The sequence below is a fragment of the Castor canadensis genome, chromosome 4 (assembly GCF_047511655.1).
Source record: "Castor canadensis chromosome 4, mCasCan1.hap1v2, whole genome shotgun sequence".
NCBI classification, from domain to species: domain Eukaryota; kingdom Metazoa; phylum Chordata; class Mammalia; order Rodentia; family Castoridae; genus Castor; species Castor canadensis.
The window spans coordinates 27,679,007-27,698,641 of record NC_133389.1 but is presented as its reverse complement, the minus strand read 5'-3'; the positions used below and the strand labels follow the sequence as shown (position 1 = coordinate 27,698,641).

The window sequence follows — 19,635 nt, the reverse complement described above, 5'->3', positions numbered from 1 at the left end:
GGGGCCTTGGTTACCCCAAGAGAGACACTGAAGCCAATGTCACATGAGAAGGAGGGCCTGGGGTGTTGAGGCCACCACTCTCAGAGGAACTTTCTGGCCTTAACCTGAGGTGCTCTCCTGGGTGCATTGCCGGGTTCAGAGCAGGACACAATGCTCTCCTTTCCCAGCATGAGTTAGCTTTCATTCTTAGCCCATAAACCCAGAGGCTTTTGAAGGCCGGTGGTGTGACCCATTCATCTGCCCCAGGGCCTAGGGAAGGAGAGAGAATGGGTTAGCATGAATCCATGAAGCTTGACAGAGCTGAGGTCGCCCCAGGGTTGGAGCACAAGAGAAGGCCAGATGATGCCCAAGCAGGGCATAGGAAGTTCAAAGAGAGGCGTGAGGTCTGCAGAGAATAGGAGTTCAGACAGCAATGACCAGTGGAAGCCAGAGTAGCCAAGGATTGCTTCATGGAGGAGGTGTACCATACCAGGAGGTGGCTTCAAGAAAGAGGCTGGGATTTGGGGAGACAGAGAGGTAGGAGACATTGCAGAAGACAGAGTGAGGGGTGGCAGGAATGGTGTGAAGCTGGGTGATTATAACCCATAAGTCTGTGCTGCTGTGTCTATGGCTGTGCTGAGCACCTTTCTCATGCATTACCTTACTTAATTCTCACAACACCTGCTGAGGTACGTCTGTCATCAGCCTGCATTGCAGCTGAGGTAGCAGGGGGGCAGTCTGTCCAAAGCCACACAGCTGGCAAGAGGGTGAGCCAGCTTGGAACCCAGAATCACCCTACAACTGTCCCATTCCTCTGATTTCAGCCAGGGATATGGCTGTCTGGCTGGCTGGGTTCTGTGACTCTGCACAGCCTTTATCCTTTTCACCTGTGGCTTCCATGTCCCCTGGCACTTGTAGGGCAAGGCAAGTACTCAGCACTTCTTAAGTCGGTTGTACTTTTTTTTTTTCCTTTGGTGGCACTGGGGTTTGAAGTCAGGGCTTCATGCTTGCTAGGCAGGCACTCTACCACTTGAGCCACTCCACCAGCCCCTAGTCTTCTTAGTTGGGATAAATTGTTTTGAGAAGTCTCTGGAAGGTTGTGGGAAGCAGTTGAATTCTGTTTTTGGAAGGAGGACCCCAGCATTCTTTGACTTTGACGTTCTAGAAGCTGGGAGGGACTAGGGTCACCCAGGGCCCAGCAGCCATTGGCTGAGAGCTGAGAAGGCTGGATTGGGAAAGATTGTGCTGGAGTGGATAAGCAGGGCTCGGAGACCAGAGGCCAGTCTGCGAGTTCTAGGCTTGGGATGGAGACAGGTCTAGAAGAAACAGGACTTTGAGGATCATGCAGTTTCCTCAAGACAAGATTAAAAACCCCCAAAAATTTAAGAGCGGGCAAGGGTTAGGTAACAGCAAAGGGGAGGATGAGAAGGTGTCAGGAGGCAGCTTGCTCTGGGTGCCAAGGAAGTGGACAGGTGGTCAGTGCTGGAGCCAAGTGGAGGCCACTGAGGTCTTCAGGGAGCCAAAGGGCAGGCAGACAGGGACAATAAGGACATCCAGGGATAATGCAGGGGCTGGACCCCCAAAGCCTGCCCGGGGGTCCTCCCACCATTGTCTCAGGCCCAGTCATTGCTACTGAGGCTATGTTTCTAGTCTTCCCTCTGTAAGGAGGCAGCAGCTGCTGGGAGAAGGAGCTACCGCATCTCCTTTGCGCCTGCCACCGATGCCCTGCTAGCTCTTAGTCACCCCAAGCCCTAGTCACCTCTCCACGCCATTCTGCAGGGACTGTGAAGCTTGGTCCAGGCACTGATCGGGGTGGGCTCACAGACTGGGGTGTAAGGACATGGGATGACTTGAGGGTTGTCTGCTGTTTAGGAATCTCTGTCCTGAACCGTACTTGGGGGTCATGATTGGCCTCAGCAGGAGTCTCTGGGATGGCAGATTGCTGAGCAAGGGTCCTGTCCAGGCTGGCTCTAGACAGAGGCATCTGAGTGACTCCTAGCAAGTCACCTCCCCCTACTGGGTCTTGGTTACCCTCATCTGCCATTGAAGAGGCTGGATTCTTGATGCACCGCTGAAGTACTGTGGTTGCATTTCAGGACCCCCTCCAAGCAGGTGCTGAAATGTGCACCTGGCTCTCAGAGTCCGGTGTGGAGGGTGGTGCCCTGGGGTCCACTAGGACATAAAAGCTCAATCCGTGGTCTTTCCAGGTGTGAGCTCTGCCCCCAGTCCTGAGAGGTCATCCAGGGGGCGGGGGATGCCCCCTCCCTCAAGGCCACAAGGCCATTCCATTATCCCAGGGCGTGGTATCTGAATGATGGATGGAAGGAATGAAAGAAGTTTTCTGGATCTTGGATGTTCAAAGTGTAGCTCTCTAGCCAACACCAACAACAGCACCTGGAAATTTGTTAGACATGCAGAATCTCACCAGGTGTGGCCACAAAGTAATCCCAGCACTTGGGAGGCTGAGGCAGAAGGATCACAGGTTTGAGGCCAGCCTGGGATACATAGCAAAACCACGTTTGAATAGAAAAAAAAAAAGAAAAGAAATACAGAATCTCAGGCTGCATTCCGATGTACTGAGTCCAATTCTGCATTTTAACAAGCTGCCCTGTGACTGGTGTGCCACTGAAGTTTGGGAAGTGCCACACGGGTCCGCTGGACTTTATCTCTTTTGATCACACCTCATGGAAAGAAACAAATCCTCTGGGCAGGTGAAACAAAAGTCCCAGGAACAATACTCACACCTACCGTGATGTTACACACTGAGATATTTTCTGAGTAGTTTTACATTGTTTAATGCTGGCTTTGTAGCACTGAACATCTATTTTACAGCTCACTAAGTCCACAACACCTGCAACTTGAAGAGCACCGATGTTTCAGTGACAAAGGGTTAAATTGGAAGTGGGGGGGGGGGAAGTCAGACATATAGAGGATGACAGATGTCCTTGACTTCTAAGACAGTAAACGTTGCTAATTTCCAAGTTCACCCACTTCCAGTGCTGCATGCTTCTGAACTTTCTTGCTTCCCAAGGGTCGGGGACCTGAGGCTTCTGTTCACAGAGGCCTCTGCTGAACCCTCCTGCTTTCCTTTGGCAAACACTCATGTGGCCAAGTCATCAAGCCAACAGTGAGCTGAGTGGCTGGACAATAGGGCTGTGGATTGCCTGGGAAATGGTGTTCTCTCCAGTCTTGTCTGTGCAGGGGGAGGAGTGTGGGTTGGCTGGGTGGAGGGTTGGCAGGGAGCGGTTCCCATGGCTTCCCCAGGATGGCCGTGGGCATCCTCCAACTTAGTAGCCTGGCCTCTCTCCTCCCACAGGCTCTGCAGGCAGTGCGGCCTCAGGGCCAGCCCTGGCCTGGGGGGCCACCTGGTAGCTGATAATGGAGAAGTCCAGCCCTAATTATATGTTCTAGATGAAGGTGTTGTTGCTAGAACTGTGTGTTGGTGGAAAGCAGAGAGGGGACCAAGGGAAACGGGGCATGCTAGGCACAGCCAGCATTGTGTGTAACAGGGTCACCAGGAGCAAACTGCTCTGGTGGGGAGCCCAGGGCACAGTGCTGTGTGTCACTGGGTACTGGAAGAGGCTGTGGGAAAGGGGGGCAGTGAAGACTTTAGTGGGTGTAATGAGTGGAGTTAACAGAATGGGGGGCAGAGAGAAGCTGGTGCAGCCCCTGTCCACCCACAGCTCAGGTGTCACCTAGATGCAGAGTTACTATTCTGCAGGGATTGGGGAAACAGACCAAAGAGCCCCAAGGCTGCTGGGCCAAGGAGCACCAAGTAAGTCCTCTGTCTGTGTCACCCCTGGGTTCCTTGCAGCTGGCCTGGGGTCCAAGAGATCTGAGTCCCTTGCTATATCCCCTAAAGCAAAAAAAACAAAAAAACAAAAACAAAAGGCAGGAAAGTAGATACTAAGATCTTCCCAGTTTCCATGTGAGGTCTAGCAGCCTGTTCTGCTGGGTTCTCTGGATGGTTGAAGGGTGGAGGGGAAGGAGCTGCCTCCAGCAGGGCCTGGAATGACAGGACCCCAAGAAAGGGGGCAGGCAGCAGAGCAGACAAGTCCCATCTGGTTTGCAGGTCACTGAGCTCCTCCCTGGGGATTGGAGGGGAGGTAATGCCCCTAATGCCTGGCTCTTCTTAAAAGGATTGGCTAAATTTACAGCTGCTAAAGCCATTTGTCACTGAGCTGTTGGAAGATGATGCAGAGATTGCTGGGAGGCTGGGCTTACTGTCTCTGGGCCTGGTCGCTCCCGGATGTGGGCTTCCCTTTTCCTCCAGATTTGTGCCCCTCAGGGCACTGTGAACCTCCGGGTGGAAGGCAGACAGACACCTACACTTTGTGCTGACTTTCTAAGAAGGCCACCCAGCAGCGAGAGGGTGGTTGTGTGGGTCTTCTGGCCATAAAATAGGCAGCCATGCAGCGGGGCTGAAGTAGCAGCATGGAGTGTGAAAGCTGCAGTACAGGGGTAATGTGCCTCAGGCCACTCCATGAGGTCCTTTAGTGCCAGGAGAGAGTGGTCTTCCCTTTCTCAAATAGCCATAGATGTGCTCAAGCCCTCTGCCCTAACCACAGGCAAAGGAGCCACAGCTGTTCTGCAGCCTGGCCTCCTGAGCCCTCTGTAGCTGTGCCCATTCTTCAACCTTCCCTCACCTCCCCCCAGCCTCAGGGTGGCTGCCCCTTTGCCACCCTTCACAGCAAAGTGCAGTGCAGTCTCGACACTTTTTCTACTCCTGCTGCTGGCATTTTTGTTCCTCCCCATCCATCACCTGTCAGGGAGTGGGGGCAGGGTGGGACCCAGGGGACAGCTGCAGGATCAAGTTCCTGGGATCTGCTTCCCAGTGGGTGCTCTGCATCCTGGGGGGCAGCAGTCAGAGATATCGCAGATCCCTTTCCACTCTTTCTCCTGTCTTTTAATTTCTTCCTCCAGTCCCAGACTTCGTGCTCACTTTCACGGATCTTAACAGAAGCCCCTCCTCTGCCCAGCTGTTGGGGATTTCCCCTCCTGTCTTACTGTGACCAAGTCACAGAGGCAGGGGAGATGGACAGAACTCAGGCAGGAAGGCAGCAGAACCAGCCCTGGGGTGAGCATGCTTCCTCAGAGCCCCTGCCAGCCTGAGAAAGTGCTGCTCTGTTCCTTGTCACCCTTCTTGCCTTGGAAATGTGGGGCAACGTGTAGGTATACACCCCCAAAGACGTGAACACAGCGATGCAGTTATTTGCACACCCACGTTCATAGTAGCAGGCTCATAATAGCCAGATATGGAAATGCCACAATTGCCAGTTATGGATGAATGGATGGCTAGACTACTGGTAAATACATACAATGCATTTTTGAAATACAGTGTCTGCCTATTAGCCACAAAGTGCAGAGATTCTGGCATACGCTGTAGCATAGATGAACTTTGAATGCATTATGCTAAAGGAGATAAACCAATTACAAAAAGATAAATATTATATGACTCCTTTTCAACAAAGTACCCAGAATAGACAAATTCATGGAGATGAAAGGAAGACAGTGATTACCAGGGCCTGGTCAAGGGTGCTGAGGGGTGAGTGGGCAGTGGGCACAGAGCTTCTGTTTGGGATGAGGAAAAAGTTCTGGAAGTAGGTATGTACTTAAAGCCACTGAATTGTATACCTAAAATATTTTAAATGGCCATGCATATTTTAACACACACAAAAAAAAGTCAGTGGGTTTGGGGAGTGGCCCATAAATGCCAGGTGGACCTGCAGTCTGAGAGCTGTAGATAGGACCTGCCTGGCACTTTTCTTCCTGCTTCTTCTTATTCTTCTGTGGCCAGGATCCACCCTGGATCCTGGGTGCCCTGACATTCCCCACCCCACTGAAGGAGGACCTGGGCTCCCTGGCAGGGACCATTGTAGAATGTAGAAGATGGAGTCGCCCAGGAACTGAACTCCCCAGGAGAGAGGGGAGGGAGGAGCAAGTGAGGGTGCCCTGGGTCTGGTCACCACCATGCATAACTGGGGCTCAACCCGTTTTGACCTGCTGAAGGACCACGTAGAAAGTGCCTCAGACTATCTCAGCTAATCTGGAGGCAGAGGCTGGAGGATGGTCAGTTGGAGACCAGCCCAGGCAAAGTTAGCAAGACTCCATCTCAAAAACAAAATACAAAACAAAAAGGGCTGAGCAATCTCCATGACTGAAAAAAATAAAACAAAGTGAACAAACAAAACTGGGGAGTGTGATGGGACAGCACTGGCTGGGGTGGGAGAGGCTGAGACCAAGAGGATAGGCGGGTGCAAGGACCATCCAAGACAGGGGTCCATGGAGAAGCCCTCTTTTTTCCCTCTGGGCACCAAACTTCTGCAGAGTCAGGATGAGTCTCATGCTTGCCCCTTCCTCAGTGAGCCTGTGTGTGGGTTTGGGGTTTTGCCATACTCAGGTTCCTTCATACAACTATAGTGTGGCCAGTGGGACTCATCCATGGCTGGGAGAGCCCAGCAGAGAGGACCAGAGGCTGCTGCTGCAGACAGAGCCCAGCATGTGATCCTCCTGGAAAAAAACTCTATGTTGAGTTCCTGCAAAACCCTATTCTCAGACTGTACCTGTTAGGTGTGCCAGGAAGCCCTGGATAAAATCTGAAGCCTTCGAGGAATAGTGGGCATGGCCTTAGATACTGGCTGTGCCAGCAGGCAGCAACTTTTCACATTAATCTTATCATTCCTGTCCAGCTCTGGCTACCTGCATGGGGCCAGGCACTGAGCCTGTTTAGGATGGGGCCCTCCTAAGCCTGTACCCAGTTGGGGAGTAAGAAGCACACACACACACACAGCACATGAAAAGTTCACAACTTACCGGAATGACAGTGGGGGACAGAGAACTAGGAGGTGTCCTGCTGCCAGGAGGTGGGAGAGAGAAGAAGCAGTGGAATGACCTGCTTACCTGGAGTCCTGCTGTGTGAACTTGCACATGTTTCTTAACCTCTCTGAACTCCATTTTCCTCTTTTAAGTAGCGTCATTACGCCACTTTCATAGGGTTGTTGTGAGGGTGAAGTGCATATCAAGTGCTGAGAAGGGTGCCTGGCATGTGATGCTGGTTTGTGGTATGGTATTCATAGCTATCACCATGGCTGGGTGAATCCTCTGGCTGCTAGCCTGGCAGTAAGCCAGGGGATTGGACTGGCTGCCAGTTGGCCTTTCAGGCACTGCTCTGGCATTCCATTAGTATAAGGGTCTCTAGGTTTGGAAAGTAGGGAAAGGGGGCAGTGCCAGGGTCAGGGGAGGGGCCCATGAGCATAATCAGAGGGGCAGGCGAGAGCTTTCTACTGCGGTATATCTAGTCACTACCTTAGCAGCGCACCAGCGGCTTGCAGTGGTACCTATTTCTTGCTTCATAGTGCAGTAGGTCAGGAGCCCAGCACCAGAGAGTTGCCTCTCCCCATCACCAGCACTGTCCGAGGATGGGGAGTCTACATTCATGGTCTCAGCAGAGTTCCTGGGCCCTGTCATGGATTCATTATGGTTAACACTCCACCAGCCTTTGAGGATTAGTAAATAACAGCGTCCAAAAGTGTACCCAGAAATCCAAAGTCTTGACATCCAAATGCTCCCTTCATGCACCAGGATCTTGGCTCTCTTACACTACATACCATCAGGCAGCCCGTGAGTTCTCTGTGCCCTGTGCATCCAGTATTCAGGTCTTCTTTGTGGTTTTGCTTGGTAGAAGACCTTTCAACTAGCTGTGTTGATGAAACGCACTCCATCTCTGCTTCTTCCTGCTGAGTGGGCCTTCCTTGGAGGTCACAGGTCTCCAGATGCTAAAAAGGGTGCAAGACAAGCTTTAAAACACTTTTCCAGTAGCCTTTGAGCCTGTGCAAGAAAGGAGAGGGTCCCTGCCTGGAAGGGGCTGTGTTCTGGCTCCCCACACTCTCTGGTACTTCAGGGGATAAGGGATGACAGCAATGGCAGTCCCAGCAGACTTGGGGCTGGGTTGGGAGGGATGTCAGTTTTGTTGGAGGGCTTTAGAGCATATCCCAGGAACAGCTGGTCACATCTGCCAGGCAAGCTCAAGAGGGGGTCAGAGGGTTGTCGGAGCAGTCGTGGCCAGGCAGAGTGTAACCCACACAGACAACCCACTAAGCCTTTCTCGTTGTGTCAGTGAAAGTTAGGCTGGTTCCTGCAGACTGACCTGGCTTGTGTCCAGAAGGGACATGACAGCAAAATTGTGCTTATTACCTGAGGCCTATAGGCTTCAGCTAATTTAGGAGACAGTCTGGTGACCAGAGAGAAAAGATCTCTGTAGATTTTCTTGGAGGGGGTCAGACCCCTCCGAGATTTATGTTGGAGCCCCTCTATCTCCAAATTCTTGAGTCAAGGACTAGTTTGGGGCTTGGGTGCTGGTTTGGGTTTATTTTCTGCTCTCTGTAGGCAATAGATCTGGGCATGCACCCACCGGAGCACTGCACAAGTCACCGCACTGGCCAATTAGGCAAGTCACCTGCCTTTTCTGGCCTCAGTTTCTCTCCCCACACAATGGGGAGGAACTCAATGTATTCTTTATGCTCAGGGTCAGCCAGTATCCCATCAACTTTTCTGGCAGTTGGGAGACCAGAATGCTTCCAGGAGTGGAAAGTTCTCCCTGAGTTGGGCATCATCCAGCTTGCAGCAGCACCTCACAGGGCCTGTCTGTCCTCTTTTCTCCCAGCACGCCCAGGCCCCTGATCTGGAGGGATGGAGAACTCCTCGGCCGCCTCAGCCTCCTCCGAGGCAGGGAGCAGTCGCTCCCAGGAGATCGAGGAGCTGGAGCGTTTCATTGACAGCTACGTGCTGGAGTACCAGGTGCAGGGGCTGCTGGCCGACAAGACGGAGGGCGATGGCGAGAGTCAGAGAACACAGTCTCATATCTCCCAGGTGAGCACTGGCCCAGGGCTGGGGTCTTGGTGAACTCAAAGCTGACACCAGGGAACTCACCAGCAATGTCTGGTCACCTAGCTGTAGACTGCTAAGATGTGATGTCCTCACCTGGCACAGCATCCAGAATCGTGCATCAGAAGCTCTGGCATCCAGACAGGAAGCAACCACCACATGCATGCTCAACCCCTCAAACCCACCCCTACTCTTTCTGATACGGACAGAGGAGGCCCAGGCACACTCACGAGTCTTTGAACATGCATTTATTGAACACTTTCTACGTGGTAGGCACTGTTCCCCTCTCCTCTACAAGCTTACTCTCAAAAAGCTTAGGAGACAATAGCTCATCCATGAGGGACCCCATCAGAGAGTGGTGACGTGTGAACATTTTCTCTGGATTCCAATGCAGGCAGTTGTTGGTAGCCTGAGAAACAGTCACCCATGCTGCTCCCTCAGGGCTCCACATGCCTGTGCATGGGGCATTCAACCATCACCTCAGGCTGGTCTCCCCGTCCTGTATCTTTGATGGGAGCCCTGGCCCTTGATGGGAGGTGACCTTAGCTGGAAAACTGTGGGTACAATGAGGACGTCTTGAGCTCTCCCAAATAAAGTATTAATGCATGTAACGTGTTTTTTCCTAACACCTTAAATCACTGGTAGATATTTTCAAAAGTTGGTTCCAGATTTGCTTCTAGCTGCTTGTGTGACCATGGGCAGAGCCCCCAATGTCAGAAACTCCATTTTCTAATCCTGCTGATTCAGGAGTACTGGAAGGTCAAGGAGGTCAAGGGGTAGAGAAGATACAGAAGCAGGTGCTGCCTGCACAGGAGGCAGAGAAGGACCTCATCTCCTGTCCAGAGTCAGCGTCCCAGGGCCCCCTCTTTTATTTGCCCCACCTCAATTCTGGAACTCCTGATGAGCAGAGGGCAAGCTGCATGGGAGGCCCGCTGTGGAAAGAAGCCAAAGCAATCACCTGGTTCCCTCCCAGGTGGGGAGAAAACCCAGTCCTGCAGCTTTTTAGGAAATCAGAATGACCTATAACTTTCCTGGAGCTCAGAACAGGAGTTGGTCTGGGAAATCCTGAAGCCACAGTGGTACCCTGCTCCAACCCTGCTGGAGAGCAGGGGATAGAAAATAACCTTATTGGAGAGACAGAGTAGAGGTGATGCTTTCCTAGTGTCTTTGACATTCTGAAATCACAAGAATGTCAACCTGTAATTTGCTCATGACCCAGTCCTCAGGGGTGTGTGGAGTACCCAACCTGCACCAGATGCTGCTCTCGTGCCCAGTATCTGGGAGTGAATGGAACTGGCGACTCTGCCCTCGGGTAACCTGTGTTCCGATGGTGGGTGATCATTACAATAGAGAAATTAAAACTAGGAAATGGAAGGGGATGGCAATGAGATGCTAGGGGATCGTGCCTCTCAAGGAGGGGAAAGGGTAGGCCATGCAGATGGTAGGGAAACCTACCATCCAAGGGTTAGGCTGGAGGAGAGGCGAGGCCCAGCCAGGAGGCTAGAGTGCTGGAGCAGAGGAAGAGGAAGAGCTGGGTCTATGAGGTAGAGAGGAGGGTGTCATGTGGACAGGAGGAGCAGGACTGAGCGCTGGGGTCACTGATACCTAGAAAGAAAGGTTGTGAGGAGGACCCAGCCAGAGAGCCCAGGGAGGCTGAGAGGAAGCAAGGCCAGCACTATCATGATTTGGAATGGAAGAGGAAGTAGGGCAGGATGGGCTGGAAAATTGTTATCTTTGGGTTGTCCTAGACAAGAGGGAAGAAAGCAGTGATTTTGTTGTTGCTATTGGTACCAGAGCTTGAAATCTGAACCTTGTGCTTGCTAGACAGGCACTCTACCACTTATGTCATGTTCCCAGTCCTTTTTCCTTTTTTTTTACTGGGGCTTGAACTCAGGGCCTACACCTTGAGCTGCTCCACCAGTCCTTTTTTTGTGAAGGGTTTTTTGACATAGGGTCTTGCAAACTATTTGCCCAGGCTGACTTCAAACCACAATCCTCCTGATCTCTGCCTCCTGAGTAGCTAGGATTACAGGCATGAGCCACCAATGCCCAGCCCTCCCAACCCTTTTTGACTTGGTTATCTTTTCAAATAGGACCTTGTGTTTATGCTGGGTGGGTCTATATCACCATCCTCCTATTTAAACTTCCCACATAGCTGGGATGACATATGCACACCACCACACTCAGCTTTTTAATTGTTGAAATGGGGGTGGGGAGGTGTCTCACAGTTTTTTGCCTGAGTTGGCCTGGAACTTCCATCCTCCTGATCTCCACCTTCTTACTAGCTAGGATTACAGGTGTGAGCCACCACACACAGCACATGTGAATAATTCTTGCAGTCCCCCTGGAAGCATGCAAAGTTGGTGTCCCTGGGAGCAGGCTCTGTGGACAACCCCTGGAGCTAGTATGGCACTTGGTGGCAAGTACTACCTGCCTCTTCCACCTTGTAGAACCCAGGACCACAGCAGGGCATCCTTGGAAGTTCCTCCAGCTGAAATATGCTCTTGCAAGAGGAAGATCTAAGGAAGCCTGAAGCTTTACCTAAAGGAAAACTTTGCCAATGGTAGAATTTCTCTTCTCAGGGCAACCATCAGAAGACTGGAAGATGGGGGCATCGCTGGCATCTCTGATCTGCCTGGGGGACTGCTAAGTTCCCAGAGGGTAGAGTGGGTAGTGAAATGCCTACAGCTTTACCCCGCACTTCTCCGTCCTGCTCCTGGGATGAGGGGGTCTGACTCATGCTCAGATGCCCAGATCAGGGAAGCAGGCAAGGCGGGCCTCTCGAAGGGCTTTAACTGAATATTAGTTGTGAGGCAAGAATATGGGGAACACAGCCCTTGAAATAGCAGGGTACAGTCATTGAACTTTCTGCATCCTCTGAAGTTCCAAGGGAGAATGCAGACACGTGCCAGGATTCCATGCTGCTGGGAGAGGAGGTCATGTCAGCCCTGTTCCCACCAAGCTCACAAATACACCTGGGCACAGATTCCAGAGGACAGACAGCTGTGGCCAACTCCACTCAAGGCCAGGGTTAGACGTGTCTACCTCAGACATGTCATTTAAAAGAAAAAACACACACACACACACACACACACAGTCTCTATTGACACAGCTTTATGGGAAATAGTTCTGCTAAAGAACTTTGCTTGTTTTTATTTAATCTGATGACTATTTTAAATGGAAGCCAAAAAACCACATAAGGAATGTTCCTGTCTGCCTGTCTGTGGTGGTGTTTTGATGTTTCTGGGAGAGGAAAATTGTTAAGAATTTTGGAAAACCTTGAGAATTCTTGAGGGAGTGGAGCAGAATGTTGCTCTTCAGTTGGTGAGGTCATTTTTTTAGCATCTGAGAGATAACAGTAGACACTTAGGAAGAAAATGCCTCATGACACTTGTGCAGTTGTGTTCCTTTGTCCCTGTCCCAGCCACAACTGAGAAGAAAAAGTGGATATTGGGTGGGTAGGTGATGAATAGATGTATAAGGGGGATGGATGCATGGATGGGTGGATGGGTGGATGGATAGATAGTTAGATAGATAGAGTAATTTTTCATCACTATGACAAAAGGATGAGATATTTACCTTGGCTCACTGTTTCAAAGGTTTTTTCCATGATTAGCTAACTTCTCTGTGTCTGTGATGCAACAAAGCATCATGGCAGACAGGACATGGCAGAGCAAACAGGAGAGAGAGAGAGGCCAGAGACAAGATATGCTCTTCAATGTTATATCCAAGCAGCCCACTTCCTCTGATCAGTGTCCAGCACCTCCCAATGGTCCATTCAACTATAATCCATTAATGGATTAATCCATTGATTAGGCCAGCACCCTCATGATTCAATTACTTCCCCCAAAGTCTTATCTCTAAATATTGATTGGGGACCAAGCCTTCAATACATGAGCCTTTGGAAGATATTTCATACCCAAACCATAATGGATAGATAAATGGATAGATAGATAGATAGATAGATAGATAGATAGATAGATAGATAGATAGAGTAAGCTTCCCTTAGATGATTAGGTTTGAAGTTTCCTAGTTCTTCCCTAGTACCATATTTTAAACTTTGCCTTTTTTTCCCACATGTTAGGATTATCTGCTCTTTGATGGATTCCAAGTCCCCAAAGTCACATCCTGAAAGTTGTCCTTGCTCCATCCTTAGGAAGAAAGGAAATTATAGCTCTGGTCTGCAGGAGGGAAACTGAGGCACAGAAATGGGGGCCAAACCACCTTGCTTGGTGATATTGAGTAGACCCTGAGCCCCTCCCCACACCACCTACTTCTGGCTTCTTACTGGCTAAGAGCTGTGACTTATAGGGTGTTGGGCAGTTAATACTTTTTTCCTATAGAAAGAGAATTAGGACTCCAAATCTCATTAACAGTTGACCCTTGGTGGAAGAGATTGTTATGGTGGGGACATTTGGCACTTCTGATGTTAGTGGGTGACTTGGTAAATCATCAGAAAACTGCAGAGCAGTATTGGCAACTGACTAAACACTCCAGAGCTTTTCAAAGCACTCCAGAGCTTTGAAAAGCACTGAGGTCTAGGTGCCTCCCAAGACATTCAGTTGAATGGGGAGGAGCCTGGGCACTGACATATTTATGAGCATCCTGGGACTCTGATGTCCTGCTGGGATTGACACCCCAGGTGGTGACATCCCAGCTGCCTCCTTTCACCCAGGCCAGTTGCCTACTGCTGCAGTCTCTTGAAAGGACAGAATGTGGGGACATGGTGAAGGACAGATACAGCTATTGATGGTGCAGTTTCAATACATTCTTCTTAATGGGTCAGATTAAGAGCCACCAAGGGTAGAGATAGTTTCCCACAGTCCTTTTCAGGCATATGGAAGTCCTGGGTTTTGTCTAAATCACAAAGTGCTATTTAAGAGAGGATGTGGCAATACAGATGTTTGGGAGGGAGAGGAGCATTCAGCTCTGCTTTCTGTCTCCTTCTAACATGTTTTCCTTCGCTTTCCCTTCATGCTTCTCTCTTCATTCTGCTTCCCTGTGCACCTACTCACCATTCCCTCATCTCCTTTCCATCCTATTTCTGCATTCTTCCTACCCTTTGAACCATTTTCCCTGCCGTCATGGTTCACAGGGGGAAGTGCTCAATGGTGGACCACCCATGAAAGGCTTAACAGACGTGAGTTCATAGGAGGACCATGGGGTGGTTGAGTGTGGGGAAGTCATTATATATCTTTATCTAATTTGTAGTTTAATTACATAAGTACTATATGCATATGTTTGCATGATACACAAAAATTTAAATATTAATTTAAAAATCTCCCTTAGATATAGCCTCATGCCACTGCCTTGTCCCTATATCCCATCAGATTGGTGAGCTACCTTTCTCATCTTTTAAGGCATTTACTGATGCATGGATCATGGCAGTATTATTGTTCAATAATAATTGGATGGATTACTGATGCAAATGACGGCAGTATATTATTTCAACATCATCCATCCTAGCCCATGGATATATTGCTCAATAACTCACATTTGCACCTATCCATAGGCCTCAGGTTTCTTCCGGACTTGTGTATCTGCTGGGTTCTATCTCTGGCTGCTCAGCAGTTCACAGTGTGGATTTATTTAGCTATTCACTTAATGATGGGTATCTAGTTTGCTTCTAAATTTTCCTCTGGCGATACATAAAACTTCATTGCAGACTGTTGGACGTGCCTCCTTCTACACAAATAGAAGTGTCTCTTTAGGTACATACTGAGAATTTTAATAGTGATTGCTAAATTATTCTCCAAAATATCTGTTCCATTCATCACACTGCCACCAGTGTGTTGGGACATCTTGTCATTTTCATTTGCATGGTCTTGATTTGTAGTGAGATTGACACTTTTTCATATGACTCCCAATCATTTTTTTTAATGGATTAAAATTTATTTTGCTTTTAAAGCAAAAATTGAAAAAACAGATAATTGGAAAGCAGGGGAAACTCCCCCTTGATTTTATGACAAGAACTTATATAACTTGGGGATATTATTTTTGTGTGCTTTTATGAGATAATACTGCTTGCATACATATGAGTTTTAGCTTGCTTGTTTACTTAGCATGATCTTCTAGACATTATTAGGTGATGGTTTTTAGGATAAAGAGTAGTTGCTTAAATCTGCTCTTTTTCTGCTATGTGTTGTTGGCTAAACCGAAAATATAATTAGAGCAAGTATTGATTCATTCAGGCACTGTCGAAGGCTCCAATAGAACCTGTCATAATCCCTGTCCTCTTAGTGCTTAGTTTCTAGTGGGAAAGACAGGAAATAGGATGTTAGAAGATGAAATAGTCATGAGTGAGTCGGGAAGGGGTCAGAGAGCCGGGCTGTTGGAAGGAGACTTTGCAGGGAAAATTTGAAGGAGGGGAGAGAGTAAGGCTGCTTGGGAAAGAGTATTCCAGGCAGAGCGAATGGAGAAAGCAAAGCCCTGGTGTGGGGACTTGGCCCGCTTTAGACACAGTGCAGAGACCAGTCTGGCAGGAGCAGAGCTCAGGACAGGGTGATGAGTGAGCCTCCCTCTCGGGCCAGGAGAGCTGGGAAGATGTTAAAGTTGGGAATACCTTCTGGGTGGTTCTGATGCCCCTTGGTTAAGAAGCCTTAGATAAGAGGACCCCTTGTAGATAATTTTTCATTTTGAAATAATTTCAGATGTGCACAAAAAAAATCACAATTATAGCACAAAGAATTCCTATATATCATTCACCCAGTATCCCAAATTGTTTTAATATTTTACCATATTTGTACTCTGTCTCTAAACATATAATTATATATTTGTATATATTTGCCTTTAAAGAAACAATTAGAAAAACATATATAACTTTTCTCTGAACTTTTTGGGCAAGTTGCAGACATGATTCCTTTTATCCCTAAAGACTTTGGTGTTTGTTTATTACAAAGAGAGATAACTTCTTACATAATTATAATAAAATGTCACATGATCATTGTGTAGGAATAAGAATTGATATAGTACTATTATTTAATTTATAGATCTTGTATTTCACCAATTTTCCCAATAGGATAGTTGCTAGCTATGTCAGTCACTTTTTGTCACAGTGACAAAATCTATGACATGAGCAGTTTAAAGGAACAGAGACTTATTTTGGCTCATGCCTTCAGAGGTTTCAGTCCATGGTCAGTTGGTTACCTGACTGGTGTTTCTGGGGCTGCAGTGAAGCAGAGTGTCATGGCGGAAGGGCAGAGGAAAGCCGTTCACCTCATGGTGGCCAGGAAGCAAAGAGACAGAGAAAGACAGGAAGGGGCTGAAGACAGGTGTATCCTTTTAGAGAATTTCTCCAGCTAGATCCCACCTCCCTCATATTATGAATCCTTCAGAGGGTTAATCCATTGATTAGCTCAGAGTCCTCATGAGCCAATCAGCTGTCAATGATAGGATCCACCAGCTGGGGACCATGCCTTCAACACATCAGCCTTTTGGGGATAATTCGTATCCAAACCATAACAATAGCAAAATTCTGGTTAGGATTTTGGAGGAATCCAAACCATTCCTTGCATTTGGTATCTGTCATTTTTCCTGGCTCTTTAATATGTCCTTTGCTCATCTGCCACTGTTTGGTTGTGTAACCTTGCACAAGTCACATAAACATGATGTGCCTTGGTCTCCATGTTTGCCAAGTGGGCAAAGTAAGAACACCTATAAGGCCCTGGGGGAGAGAGCATTAACCAGTGTGACAGGTTTAGAGTAGGACCCAGTTTAAATGAAACCTTGATATAGTCTGGTGACTAGTTCTTGGCTATACATGTTGCAAGTACCCTTCGTTTGTCTTCTCTTGTTAACAATTTCTTTTGTTGTATGCATGGAAGTTTTAATGTTGATGTGTCTTGAATGTTGATCAACTCAGAATGTGTTTTCCGGGCACAGTGTGAAGCAGACATCTAGAGTGATTCTTTCTTTAATGGCCAGTCACGTGGTTACTGATGAGTTTCTCCTTCCCTTCCTCATGATTTCAAACTCTATTCTTATCCTACACTAAGTTCCCATCTATACATTAATCTACTTATGGTGCATTTTAATCAGTTGATCTGTTTTTCTCTCCTTGTACTGATTCAACTGGTTTGGTCTTTGATATCTCGTAGAGCCAGACCCTGAGAGGATTTTAGACACTGTGGAAAATGGGCCCTGTTGTCTTTAGCACTGTTGGCCTCCCCCACTCTGAGCCTTGTCTTTCTCACTCTTTCTTCAGTACTCTGCGGCCTTAGGGGTCTCCTCCAGTCTTCCCAACATCCACTCAAAAAGTGCCACCCATCCTGAGATGCAAATGATTAACTGGTTTAAATTGTTTTCATTGTGAAATATTTAAAATGTACAGAAAAGAGCAGAGAATAATAGAATATACATCCATTTTGAATACAGAATAGACATCTGTACTCTCATGTTTATCAAATCTTAACCCTGTGTCCGATTTCTTCCAGAGTTTTCAATTAAAGTATAAATTATAACAGCCATGGTTCAAGCCCTGAAACTACTGTAGTAAATTCCATGGGCCCCATATTAAAAAGTTTCCTTGTCTCCTGTCTCTTCCTCTGATGGCTTTTTCAACTAGGACACCACCTGTAACCCTAGAGGATCTGTGTGGTCAGGAGGCTCCAAATTGCAGGCCCGTTTGTCCTGAAGGAGAAATTTCTTTGTGTGAGGTTTAATGTACTTGTGTTTGGAGAGAAGGCAGCCCTGCCCAACTCTATAACCATCTTACACAGATCAGGATGGGTTTGGGGAGGTCTGTCTCCTCTGAGGGAGGAGGTACGGGCAAAGAGAGGCAGGAGGTGGAGGCTGGAGGGCAAGAAGAAAGACACTGAGAGAAGAATCCTTGCAGAGGTGGGATTGGGTTAGAATGGTGCTGGGGAGCTCTCTGAGGGCCCTGAGGACCAGGGCAAAAATGTGTCCCTGGGGGGTGACTCAGGCAGCTGCCCTGGAGAGGATGTCCTGGGGCTACTGCATGGTAGGAGCTCCACAAGTCCAGTGGTTAATGGCTTCTCTGGTGTCAGGAAGGCTGCCCAGCCAGGACTAGAGTCCCTGCTCTTGCTGGGGACCATGGTTCTGGGTGCTCCATCATGATGCTCCACTTCCCGTTCACAGATGGTCCTTTTGGCTGCTGCTTGTACGGTTTATACTCTAGATCCCTTTCTTTCCTTCCCTGTATCTCAATCACTAATCCCCACCAGGCCAGTTGTACGACCCTAACTCTGCAAAGAGGCACTCCTGTCCATAGAGATTTCTCTAATTTCTTTGACCTGACAACCTCAGTCTGTTCCTAAGCTGCCCAATGTCCCCCTGCCCCTGTTTACCCATACAGTTTTCTCTTCTCTGTATAGGCCTCTATGTTGTCCCTCCCCTCAGGGCTCCTGTGGAGACCACGGCCTTCCTTATGGCCACCACACATCCTCAGCTTTTCCTGCTGCTGGTGAAGGTGCCTCACCTCTCCTTTGTTGGAGTGCCACATAGAGGGGGTTCTGGAAATGACTTTTAGTTGGCAAATGTAAAGTTAAGTTGACAAAGCTTGGAGCTGCTTTGTGACAGCTCCCCAAGGGGGGTGAGGTTGTGTACAGACTCCATGGAGTCTCCTCTCTATGTAGACTTGTTGCTTGTCCTACCCTTTTAGGGGCCAGGCTGACCCCAAGAGTTGCTGTGCCCACCCCCAAGTCACCGCTCTATGGGATGCCTCATCAGCAAGGGTTGAAGTGTCTGGGACACCAGGAAGGGAGAAGCTTTTTCTAAGAGGCCATTCTAGCATGGGACCAGTGGTAGTCACCCTATTCCTTGGCTGTCCCCACTTTGTCAGCCAAGCTCCACCTAGGAGACAAGAAACCATGCAGATATATAAAGCAGAGGACTTGCTTTGAAAGTAGCTTAAACACTGTGTACATACACACAGGTATACATTGATGTACACATGTATAGATCACCCCAAAATATGTATTCATATGTGCATATGTGTGTACACATATTATATATGTATACATATGTATTACTTTTTGTTTTGAAATTATTTTAGACCTATATGCAAGGTGCAGAAATAGTTCTGAGTGTTCCCTGCGACCCAGCTTCCTCTAATATGGGCATCTTACATGACCACGATGCGATGATCAGAACAGAGACATTGGCAGCAGTACAATGCTATTCACTAGAGAATTTAGTCAGAGTTCACCAGTTTCTCACTACTGTCCTTTCTCTGCTCTGAGATCCAGATTTGCATGTAACTATCACACCTTATTATTCTCCACTCTGTGCACCACCTTGACATTGTTGGTGAGCACCGCTCCCTGAGTTTGGAGCAAGTTCGTTGATTTGGGCTGTCTGATGTCTCTCCCGACTACATTGAGGTTGTGCACCTGGGACAAAAACACCTTAAAAGTACACACAGTATTAGGAGCCTATGATGTGATCCATTTTACTACTGATAATGTAACCTCGCTCACTTGCTTAAAGTGGTGGCTGATGGGTTTCTCATTTTTTCAATTAAGAAATGTTTTGGAAGAGATACTTTGAGACTGCAATTATCCACACAGAGGGAATTTAATCCAGGGGATTTGTTGCCCAGATGATAAAAGGGCTAAGAAGGTAAAATACCAGAAATTAGCATCTGCAGGTAGCTATTACTACATCTTAATGTGAGGCCCAAGGGAGGAGGTGGTGTTGTCACAGCTGGGTGCAAAAGCATATCTGGTGAAGGCCCAATTGCTAGTGGTAAAGCTTCTTGAAAGAGGAAAGGAGAGAGAGAGAGAGAGAGGAGAGGGAGATGTGACCAGGAGCCTG

At 48.3% G+C, this 19,635-nt stretch overlaps 1 protein-coding gene across 5 annotated transcripts in view; it reads left to right on the top strand.

The window, feature by feature from the left end:
• Positions 1-19,635, top strand: part of Ctif (cap binding complex dependent translation initiation factor) — a 266,455-nt gene that overhangs the window by 57,826 nt on the left and 188,994 nt on the right. For all 5 annotated transcript variants that reach the window (XM_074069856.1, XM_074069854.1, XM_020159590.2 and 2 more), the window contains one exon: positions 8,642-8,847. In XM_074069856.1, the coding sequence (XP_073925957.1) occupies positions 8,668-8,847 (180 nt within the window). In that variant the 5' untranslated portion in view covers positions 8,642-8,667. The remainder of the gene's footprint in view (positions 1-8,641; positions 8,848-19,635) is intronic.